The sequence below is a fragment of the Oryctolagus cuniculus genome, chromosome 7, assembly GCF_964237555.1.
Source record: "Oryctolagus cuniculus chromosome 7, mOryCun1.1, whole genome shotgun sequence".
NCBI lineage: Eukaryota > Metazoa > Chordata > Mammalia > Lagomorpha > Leporidae > Oryctolagus > Oryctolagus cuniculus.
Window position 1 is genome coordinate 93,187,732 of NC_091438.1, and position 12,335 is coordinate 93,200,066.

General features: G+C 39.5%; 1 protein-coding gene across 3 annotated transcripts in view; it reads right to left on the minus strand.

The window, feature by feature from the left end:
- Positions 1 to 4,974: 4,974 nt before the first annotated feature.
- Positions 4,975 to 12,335, minus strand: part of PTGFR (prostaglandin F receptor) — a 48,566-nt gene continuing 41,205 nt past the window's right edge. For 2 of the 3 annotated variants that reach the window (XM_051856340.2, XM_070078192.1), the window contains exon 3: positions 4,975 to 9,069. In XM_051856340.2, the coding sequence (XP_051712300.2) occupies positions 8,767 to 9,069 (303 nt within the window). In that variant the 3' untranslated portion in view covers positions 4,975 to 8,766. The remainder of the gene's footprint in view (positions 9,070 to 12,335) is intronic. The other variant, XM_070078193.1, reaches the window with a different exon arrangement.

Sequence of the window (12,335 nt, forward strand, 5' to 3'; positions counted from 1 at the left end):
CTTCGGATCCAGCTGTTGCAGTCATTTGGGAAGTAAACCAACGTATGGGAGACCTTTCTCTTTGTCTCTCCCTCTCACTGTAACTTTACCTTTCAAGTAAATAAAAATAAAATCTTTAAAAAAAAGAAAGAAAATGGAGCATCTGGGACTCAAGTTGGTAAGCACTGCAGGCAGCTATGCCACAGCCCCAGTCCTAACTGATGTCTGTTTTAGAAGATGTTGAGTCACAGATGCACACAGAGGAAAGATGAAATGAAGACAAAGGGGAAGATGGTTATTTATCAAGCAAGGAGACAGGTCGAAGAAGAAATCAACTCTGCCCACACCTTGATCTCAGGCATACAGTCTCCAGAATTGTAAAGAAATGAATTTCTATCATTCTAAACCATCCAGTCTGTGGTACTGTTTTGACAGTGATAGTAAACTAATACAACTTCTCACTAACACACTAAACCATCTGGAAAATCTATGCTATTAGTTACAACAGACATTTGGCAAAGAGAGAAAATGGTATTATGTAAGATTATGTTCTTGACTAGCAAAACTAGTGATAGGTCTTAGTGCCATTGTTGAATAGTAGGGTTAATAATAGTTTTTATTATTTTATGGACTTGATGAATGTTTCCTAGTCTGAATTAATGAAATAGGCCAGGACAGGTGATTGGCACCTTTAAGATGTCACTTGAGGTACATGGATCCTATTGAATCCTAGCTCTGCTTCCAATTCCAGTTTTCTGCTGTAACATACACTTTGGGAAACAGCAATGATGTTTTAACTAGTTGGATCTCTGCTACTCACACCGTAGACTTGGATTGAGTTTCAGGCTCCCACCCTGCCTTCCCCGCGCCTGCACTTGCAGCACACTGCCACAGTCCCCTGCAACCCGCCACAAGCCAGCCGCAATGCAGCCGGCGCGCCTTCGCAGGCCTCCACGGCGCATGCGCGCCTTTCTTTGCGCCGCAACTCGAGTTCCAGGCTCTTGGTTTTGATCATACCTCTGTCCAGCTGTTGCAGGCATTTGGAAAATGAACAAAAAACTGGAAATTTTCTCCCCATCCGTGTGTATAAATATGTGTGGGTGTGAATATGTGTATTTGCTTTTAAATAAAAATAAATAAATTTTAAAAATGAAAACAATCGAGCCCAGGTGATCTAAGTTCAATATTTCAAAAGGCTGATGGAAATCTACCCCAAGATAACATTTCGAGAATGTAAATGAAACATGATGGGGGTAGGAGTGGTTATTGGCTGCAAATTTAGGAGAAGGGTAAGCTAGATCCCTACCTCACAGGAGGCACAGAAAAATGAATTCCATGAAAATTTGAAAACTTAAAAAACAAAACTCCAATCATAGTAAATAACAAGGGAGTGAGGAGCACATTTATAATCTCTGAAAAGGGAAAATCTTTCTAAACAAGAAACAAATCCAAGAATCCACAAAAGATTAGTCTTCCTATGCCTATGCAAATATGTCATACTCTTCCATGGTGAAAGAGACCTTCCACTCAGAACAAAACCAAGGCCTTGGAAGAAAGTATTGAAGGATGTACAGCATGTAAAAACTAAAAGGTTGCTATCCTTAATATATACACAGCCCTGCTTCAACCCAGTAAGAAAAAATTACATGGTAAAATGGTCACAGCTCAGGAACAGGAAATTCATAGAAGTGCCAATAATTATCAAATGTGAACACATACACAAACTCATCAGCACTGGGATGTACAAGTCACAGAAACTAGGTTTAAAGGTTCTTTGCTTTTACCAGATTGGTGAAAACAAAACCAAACACCCAGTAGAGGATGTCAGGGATGGAGCATTTTCTCCTAGAAGAGAGTGCGTGTACACACTGCACACTTCAGCAGTGTATAGTGACATGGAAAAATGTGGATACTCCAGTCCACACCCACAAAGATGAAAGGACAAGGACATACATATTGAAATAGGGAAATAACCAGAAACCAAAAAAACTGTCCATCAACAAGAAAACTGCTATTTAATTGATGGTATCTTTATGTTATATAGTAACATCTTAGTGTGGGGAGCAACCCGGACTGGACTAAGTTACTGGAATTAAGACTTATTCTATGCATCTGCTCTCCCACAATATGGCGCTGGGAGAGGAGGAAACAGCTTCTACGCAGCTGCCTCTTGCCAACTTGAGTGATGACCTCCAGGAGCTGATCCTGCTCCTGATTGGAGGAGAGCAGCGTACTCGGCGTGTGGGCAGCCGAGTTAGGATTGGCGGAGGAGGACTATAAAGGAGGAGAGAGACGGCATGCACCAGGAACATCTAAGGGGAACACCTGTGCAGCCCCCGAGAGAGCCGGCCAGCGGTGTGCCGCTCCCCCGCGGAAGTGGGGAATGTGGCAGGGGGAACCGCCCTTCCACGGAGGTGGAAGGGTCGGTAGCCAACCCGGGAAGAACCAGCAGCAAACCCGGGGAGGGCCGAGCAGACAAAAGAACAGCGCAGGGTCCTGTGTCGCTCCTCCACGAAGACGGGGAGCGACACTTAGTAAGAATATTCTGTATGTTACTGACATAGACTATTGAAACTGAAAAGCTGCAAAAAATTTTGCTTGTATAATACAATTTCACTTTTTAAAATCATATACATATTTATAAGAGCTGAATTGTCTCATTTAACCTGAGAAAGTCTGCATTGCAAGAGAACGCACTGTGTTAATTTGGTGGTTTATGAATCAGACATTGAAATAATTCAAATGAAATTAAAAATCAACCTCTAGGGGACCAGCTCTGTGGCGTAAAGGGCTAAGCTTCCACCTGTGGCACTGGCATCCCATATGGGAGCCGGTTAGAGACCCAGCTGCTTCTCTTCTAATCCAGCTCTCTGCTTATGGTCCGAGAAAGCAGTAGAAGATGGACCAAATTCTTGAGCCCCTGCACCCTCGTGGGACACCCAGAAGAAGCTCCAGGCTCCTGGCTTCAGATCAACCCAGCTCCAGATGTTACAGCCATTTGGAGAGTTAACCAGTGGATGGAAGATCTTTTTCTCTCTGTCTCTCTCTCTCAAATAAATAAATAAAACCTTAAAAAAAAAAAAAAAGCTCTAACCCTGACTTTACAATCTTTTTAAAGTGAAAATTCAAAGTGCACTTCAATGCTAAGATATAGTTCCTTTAGATTTCAATAACTTTGTCTCTGTTTTATTATATGGTAAATATAAAGTGAAATTTTTATTATTTTTCATAAAGTATCCAGATTAACTGCAAATATGTATTCATAAACATGAGGTTTTTGAGAACATAAAAACATTCAGATGACTTTCTCATAATTGCATATCATATCTTTCTCATTTTCCTTTCAGCTGATATTTAAATGCAGGGCAAAACGGCAGCCCTTCCAGAAATTCTGAGCAGTAACTCCCCATGACAGCTTAGAACAAAACACTTGATATGTATGAACTTACAACTCAAGATTGCTAAGATTTCAATTTAGCCAAGTTTCTGATTTACTTTGTGCACTGTTGCACTTGTATTCAAAATGAATGGACAGACTGTTTCTACGTGGAGATAAAGAAAAGAGACATAGTTTTATCTCACTCCAGTGCTATCACACTACTATGGGTTTCTGAGAGTTTGATAGGATTCATGACATTAGGACTATCAAAGGGAGCATATTTTATCATAAGGAAATTAAAAGTGCAAAGGCAAAACGACATTTCAATCATTGTCTTTTAATAAAAAAGTCACCATTTCAGACCAGGCTGCAACTAAACAGTGTTTGGACACTGCACACAAATTTGTTCTAAAATGTGTGCTAATTATCAACAGTGAATGTGCGTGCATTCTGCTGTATCTGTAAACATTACAAGAGCATGTTTTGCTGTACTCAGGAAGAGTCTTAAATGTCTTCATGCCATGATGTTGCTACATAAAAAAAATGTAATTTTTTTATAGAATGGTTCCTGTTTAAATGCTGGTAAGAAGCCAAGAATGGGCCGCGGCTCTCTAGGCTAATTCTCCGCCTTGCGGCACCGGCACCCTGGGTTCTAGTCCCGGTCGGGGTGCAGGATTCTGTCCCAGTTGCCCCTCTTCCAGGCCAGCTCTCTGCTGTGGCCCGGGAGTGCAGTGGAGGATGGCCCAAGTGCTTGGGCCCTGCACCCCATGGGAGACCAGGAGAAGCACCTGGCTCCTGCCTTCGGATCAGCGCGGTGCACCGGCCACAGCATGCCAGCCACGGTGGCCATTGGAGGGTGAACCAACAGCAAAGGAAGACCTTTCTCTCTGTCTCTCTCTCTCACTGTCCACTCTGCCTGTCAAAAAAAAATAATAATAAATAAATAAATAAATAAAATAAAAAAAAAGAAGCCAAGAGTGAAAACATTTTTCACCAAATGTTGAAATCACTGTTGTCTACCAATCATTTGCTGTCTTCCTTCTGGTGTATCACAGTATTGCACTTACCTTTCCTCCCCCTAGACCCCTCATCTTGAAGTTGGTAAGGCTGTGGGAGTTGATTTGGTTGGAGAAGTGTGAGCAATTGAGTACTATCTCCAGGTGGAAGTTCTAACAGCTTGCGCATGATTTGCCGTGCTGGTTTTTTCCCACTAATACATAATAGTGCCTGTTTTATCGCCTAAGCAATCACGATGAGCAAAACTTCTCTTCTGAGTGGGCAGGAGCCATAGGTGAGATAAAAATCTTTATGAGCCTTATCTCCCAGAGGTTTGGGAGTCTGTTACTATCACAGACAAACCTAAGCTAGCCTGACCGATACACCTAGACCACGGGGTTTTGGAAATTATCAAATTCCTAGCTGAATTATGACTTACATGGGTAAAGTGAGGCACACGGGTGAAACATAGAAAGCCAATGTCACAGAAGAGTGGACACGGAAGGGACAGAAAAGGGTAACACCGGAAAGCAAGTTGAAATTCTTCCCACCCAACTGCAGACAAAAATGGAGTTCAGATTCAAGACTTCCAAATTTTAGAAAAATAATCACTCTTGATATATGTTGGTCCAAGTTTATTATAAAATCATTTGTTTGAAGTTTTAAGCTAGTCAAAACACTAAAGTTACATGAGCTGCATACTTATGCAAGCAACAAAATATACATATCACTATTTAACCTCTTATACAATCCAAGCATGAAGAGCACAAAATACATTTATTCACATAACAAAGGCAAACACATGTCACCTACCATGAACATGTACCAGAACAAGTCAAAGTCCAATATTATGTACCCAGTGGTAAAGTCTCCTAATGCACAGATGAAGTAAGAAAATGTACATTCTCATACTTTATATTCTCACCCTAGACAGTTGATTTAGAGCAATGATGGTGCACAGGCAAAGCAAATAACAATTTTCACAAAAAGTTCACTCACTATTTAAGGAATGCTCCTATTAGAGGTCTAAACTCAATTTAGGCACAACAATAAGTCTGAAACTGAACAAACATGACCACTTGTTATATAACACAGATAAAGTTTCATATGTGTATATATTAATGTTTAGGTATTTTCCACTTCAGCTATATAGATAATTAGAAGCAACTTTTCTATCTTTAGAAAATAATTAAAAATGCCATATTTCTACCACTTAATGAAATCCATCAATAAAGGATCTGATGTTTTTGGGTGTACCTACAGTGCATTATGAGTCACCCTTTTCTGTTTCTGTATTTATAATCATGAAGACCTTCATGTTGGGAGTTGGGGGAGTGGGTAGTCAGATTTTTTTGTGAAATTCGCTAATAGTGAAAAAAAACCCTGACATGTTTAGAATTTGTCCAGAATAATGAAATTTTCCAGAAATCACATGCCCCAAGAGTGTGTGAAATTGTGTGGATTCCACCTTACTAATGGAAAGAGGAATTCATTAGACTCTGAAGATCTAATTATGAATTTTAAAACAGAACTTTAAACATCCAAATTACTAACCTTGTTGAAACCATCTGTATTATTTCCAAGAATCTGAATAAGCATACTTTCACTTTGAACATTCATATGAAAACTATTGGTGGGTACTCCACTTCATGGTTCATTAAACAGTAAAGTGCTAAATTATGTGCAAAAAATAAAATTCTGAAGTCAGTTATGCACATTGGTGCATTCACTTCAAATTTGTGTTCCTTGAATGAAAAGCCTACATCAATGTAAATGCACATTATTTTACTAATTTTTTCAACTTTGATGTCTACTTCTTAGGTTTACCACCATCTGAAGACCGATTTGGTTGCCTTAGACACTTGCTCAGATAATATAAACAGCTCTTTCAGGAAATGCATGGAAATGCACAGAGTGGTTCACTCTCCCATCATTCCCCAATGCCTGACATGCTCATGCATTTCCATATGGTCATGACACAAGATCTCAGCGCAGATGCTCATAGAAAGGGAGGCATCACAGCAGTAGACCATAACTCCCATCAGATTAGAAGTCTCAAGGAGAAGAGATCTAGAGTTTCTCCGCTGTGCTTCTCCCCAGTCAAAATACATGATAATGTTCACTGTGGCTTTGTACACAGCATCGCCACAACAGCTGGAGATTTTGGTTCCTGTAGGAAATAAATACCTCCTTAGAAAATAAATGAACCATCTAAAATTCTTCAGGATTTTAAGTGCTCTTGGAACACATGAGAACACTTTTGTAATATAACAGCAATCACAAATTGCAATGACTTTTTTAAAACATGCACACATATAAGTATATACACACATACACACATATACATACCTACATATATATAGCACAATAAGTAATATATAACTGTCAGTTTAAATTAAAAACAGACACAAACTTTGCAATTCCTTATTCATTTTGCATAAAGAAATTCTTGTTTATAATTCAATTTGGCAAGTATTTATCAGGCATCTACTATGTGCTCTATCCATGAGCACATGAGAATAACATAAAATTACATGATTAGTCATTTGCGGCTCTTAAATTAAGAAAATCACATGCCAATATGTGTTTGTGTTTGTTCTTTAAGTCACCTGAAATTGAATACATTTTTTTTTTGACAGGCAGAGTTAGACAGTGAGAGAGAGAGAGAGGCAGAGAGAAAGGTCTTCCTTCTGTTGGTTCACTCCCCAAATGGCCGCCATGGCCGGCGCACTGTGCCAATCCAAAGCCAGGAGCCAGGTGCTTCCTCTCGGTCTCCCATGAGGGTGCAGGGACCCAAGCACTTGGGCCATCCTCCACTGCCTTCTCGGGCCACAGCAGAGAGCTGGCCTGGAAGGGGAGCAACCGGGACAGAATCCGGCGCCCCAACGGGGACTAGAACCCGGGGTGCCGGCGCCGCAGGCAGAGGATTAGCCTAGTGAGCCGTGGCGCCAGCCATGATTACTTTTTAATATTCAGTGAAGCTGTCTGCTTAATTTCTTTTAATTCACTCCCAAGCATTTACCAAAATCCACAAATGTTGATGACTTCCAATGTAAACTACCAATCCAATTAAGACAATGAAAGCAAAAGAATTCTCTTAAAATTATTTTTTTACAGTTGAGCAGACCACCTATCTTATTCTCCAATGGACCTACAACATTTTGAAAGAAGTCTGAAATTATTTTTATTGAATTATACAACAAAGAAAAAGTTTGAATTCTAAATGGGAAATTTGGGTAGAGATTATCCCTTAATTTCCCAGTTAAACTTTATAATGGTTCCTGAATGCATTGCTAATTTTCAGTCTTCTCCCTTGATGCTAGTAGCTAAGGAAAATGCTGTCTCACAGATTTAATAAACTGATCAACAGAATTGTCTGACGTCCATCTGCATGAGTGAGTGTGTGGGAGGGTGGAGGTGGGGGTGTAAAGCAAACAGTATTTGAATATTACATACTGATTGTGTTTCTTTCATTCTCAGCCACTTTGATGACAGCTCAAGATAAAGCACCTTCAATGTTCTTTGCACCTATCATTGGGGCAGGGATCCTGCTTGTTTTCATTATCTCTAGTGGAGCTTGGGAACTGCTAGAACCCAAGTTGCATGGATATATGCAAATATATAGCCTTTGCTTATCCACAAATTAGTGTGCATCACTCATTTTCACAGGAAGGAGGAATTACTGGAAAACTACAAATCCATTTTTTCCACCAAAAAAAAATTCCCCTTCAAAAAATCCTTGTCCTTCATCATAATAAATGCAAGCAATCGTATTTGTAAATATGGCAAGAATGAGCCCATTCTAAACAGGCTTACAAGATCAGGCTCAAGCAGACCTGGCAAATGTGGTAGTCACTATATAAACCACAGTAAACTCCAGGTGTCATGACCATGAATATATTGACTGAGGCTACATAATGAGGAATAAAACAGATCACATCAAATAATGAGGGTGCCCTATCTCCTTAAGCCTAGTCTATAAGGAATAGCTGCAGAACAGTTTTCACAAAATAGCCATTTCACTGTGCATGTAGTATTAAGATATTCTCTAGCCAAAAGGCCAGGTAAATACATTAGGCTTTAACATAAGAGATTCACTCATTTCAGAAGCACAAATAACACAGATAAGCTCAAAACTGGTACCTGTTTGACTCCCACAGCCTTATTTTATTGTGTCTATCTCCAGTTGACAAGAACAAGTGAAATGTGCAATTATACAGTTAATCGAACAAAATCCAAGAACTGAACTGACAGAAATACTTCCAAACTGTATACCAAGGCCTGAATTTTCCAGTTAGGATATATATATACATATATATATATATATATATATATATGTATATATATATATTTACTAATTAACTGATACCTTGCCAAAATCTTCCCTAATGTTGCTCTAGCCCTACACTGTATTACTGTCCTGTTAAGCTCGGTGCTTCCTGATTTATTTTCTCTGGAACTGGTGACTCAGAAATGGCAGCAACCTTTAAGGAGTTTTTAATGGAGCTAAGCTCCCAAATGTGTAGGCTGATGACATGTGCTCCACAGCAGCGCCTGGCAAGCTTGTAGAGATTCTTCAGGACAGCCTTCCGCAGAAGAATATACACCCAAGGATCTAATATTTGATTCCATGTTGCCATACGAAGAGCAAAAAGCGTTGTTTCACAGGTTTCCATAGAATCATTTCCATTTATTCCAATGTTGGCCATCGTTACCTAGAAAACAGACAAAACAAGGAAATCAACTGGAGTAGACTTTTTTTTCAGTCCTATAGTTTTTTCTTTTAACTCAATTAGCTCTGTTGCATGATACTCATTCCACCTTATGCAAAGTAGTGTTATTTTGCTAAATACTGGCAGAAACACTTACATGACATCAAATCGAGATCAGAGCTACAAAAATGATAACATGCATAGTGAGTAATATGTGCACAAATAGAGTGACCCAAAGGAGAACATTGATATCAGTAATTTGCATCTCATACTTCGGGATTGTTAAGTTCAAAAGAAGCACATATTTGTGTACTTCAGTGAAAACTAAAGCATAATGAAATAAACAAATCATAGATGTTAATAGGGTTTTTTGATGAATTTAAAGAATCTGGTATTAATTTGTAAATGATGTATAACATTGCTCAGGAACGTTCGTTTTAGAATTTTCTGCTTGGTAACTATAATGATACCAATATCTTTTATATGCCCTTTTCTGCATCTCTCACTCTAGCCTTAACTTGGCAAAAAAATTCCATAAAGTCCCTCTCTAGACAATATTGTGACTTCATAATAACAATGTATATTTTGGTAACACGTAACCATTTAATGACTACTCATGATTTTGGAGATCATTTTGGGGAATTAGTTCCATAAGTGGTCCCAGCCACATGTTAAAAAAATCACTGAGTCGAATTCTGACTTCCAAATAAAGACTTACAGTGCAGACAAATAAGGGGATTTGAAAATATCTTGAATGTAAAAATAAGTAAAAGGAGTGAGCCTTTAGTCTAGCAGTTAAGAAAGACATAGCATCCCGTTTCAGAGTGCCTGGCTTCAAACCCACTCCTGCCTCTTAATTCCAGCTTCTTGCTAATGCAGGTGCTAGGAGGCAGCAGTGAAGTCTTGGTCAAGTAATTGGGTTCTTGCTACTCACTTTGGAAATCTCACTCCTGAGAGCTTTGACTTGACCCAGCCCCAGCTGTTGCATACATTTGAGGAAATGAGCAATAGGCAGAAGATTCTCTCTCTCTCTCTCTCACTCTCTTTCTTTCTCTCTCTCTCTCTGAGCTTTGTCTTGTGTGAATCTGTTTTGAAAAACTATTCCCTTTTCTCTACTCGATAGCCTCCTATCTATCCTTCAAACACCATGTGAAAATAAGCTCACCTCTGCGAAACTACCCATCTTTAAGATAAATTAGCAGTTGTTCCCTCTTCTGCTCCCATAGCACTCTATCCATACCCAGTTATATACCACCCACAACAATGCATAAAAATTATTTCTCTGTATATGTACGAGCATATTTTTTATTTTTACTTTCTATTTATAAAGTTTTTCTTATTCATTTGAGAGGCAGAGTTATAGACAGAGAGAGGGAGAGAAAGTGAGAGTGGTCTTCGATCCTCTGGTTCACTTCTGAAATGGCCTCAATGGATGGAGCTGGGACAATCGGAAGCCAGGAGCCAGGAGCTTCTTCCAGATCTCCCACATAAATGCAGGGGCCCAAGCACTTGGGCCATCTTCCACTGCACTCCCGGGCCACAGCAGAGAGCTGGACAGGAAGAGGAGCAACCGGGAAAGAATCTGGCGCTCCAACCGGGACGAGAACCCGGGGTGCCCGCGCCGCAGGCGGAGGATTAGCCTATTGAGCCACGGTGCCGGCCCAGTATTATAGTTTCAACAAAGCTAGTATATAAACATGGATATTTTTGAAGGCACAAAATACCAAAGTTAAAGAGAATGTGAATATTAACCAGAGCCCTTCCCAGTGGACAAGAAAATTTCCAAATATCTAGCTCTGAGTGACTCCCGTAATGGTATCTTCTGCTTCCTGCCACAAATGAGGAACCACTTAAATTCTTTGGAATGTTTCTCGGTATGACATTCATCTACACTAGTAAAGAAAATAATTCAGATAGATTTAAAAACTAGATTTTTAGGGGCTGGCTTTGTGGCACAGTGGGTTAAGCCACTGCCTGCAACTCCACCATCCCATATCAGAGTGTTGGTTCCAGGCCCAGCAACTCTGCTTCAGATCCACTTCCCTGCTAATGCCTACCCTGGGAAAGCAGAGAAAGAGTAAGTACTTAAACCCTGCCATCCATGTTGGAGTTCCAGGCTGCTGGTTTCGGACTGGCCCAGCCCCAGCCATTGGAGCCAATTGGGGAGTGAACCAGTGGTTGGCAGAGCTCTCTAGTTGTCACTCTGCTTTTCAAATAAGTAAATAAATCTTCTTAAAAAAATATGGCTTTGGAAAAACTGGATTTGCAAACTTTCAATTTCATGTTTGTATGCCACAGTTGGATAATTCAGAATAAAGTTATTTAACATTCCCAAGATATAAGTAAATTCCAATCTCACTGGATAGACTTGACCATCTGACATTCTCTCTTATCTTGCCTGCCAAAACATTATTAACTCTTTTGATCTTTTGCTTGAGAAATTGTTTCTTTCCATTTTGGTTTGGTCTTGGTGTTTTTTTTTTTTCTAACATAACTTCCTATAATATTAACATTCAATAGTAAGATTATGATGTGGTGAATGCACAAAGCATTTTACAAAATTACAAGACACATCTAACCATCTATTGCAGAAATCTGCATTTTGACGCTTTCAGTGTTTCTAAAACTTTTAACATAATGATATGTACTAGTGAAAGATTCTAGTCTTTTGTAGCATCTACAGATCCCTTGGGAAAGGGATTCTTTTTTTAAGATTTTATTTATTTATTTATTTGAGAGTTAGATTTACAGATAGTGAGAGGGAGAGACAAAGAAAAAGGTTTTCCATCTGTTGGTTCACTTCCCAAATCGCCACAGCGGCTGGAGTTGGGCTGATCTGAAGCCAGGAGCTTCTTTCAAGTCTCCCATATGGGCGCAGGGGCTCAAGAACTTGGACCATCTACCAGTGCTTTCCCAGGCCATAGCAGAGAGCTGAATCAGAAAAGGAGCAGCCGGGACCAGAACCGGCATGAATGGGATTTTTTAAGGGTTCCCTTAAACTTCATTCTCTGGGGAAATAATACATTTAATTGCAGACTTAAACATTGTTGACTAAATAAAATGAAATAAAAATATCCTTCCCTACACAATAGCACTTGGATCAGATACAGACTGTTGCATTACTGCCTCCCAAATTATGCAACATGATTGAAATAACATGCATCTATGGATTCAGTTCTTTATGGAAATAAGCAGGGCTAGGAAATACTTGGCTGTTAGGTTAAGATATTTTAACTTTTATTTTTTTCTTTTAACTTAGCAAATACTGT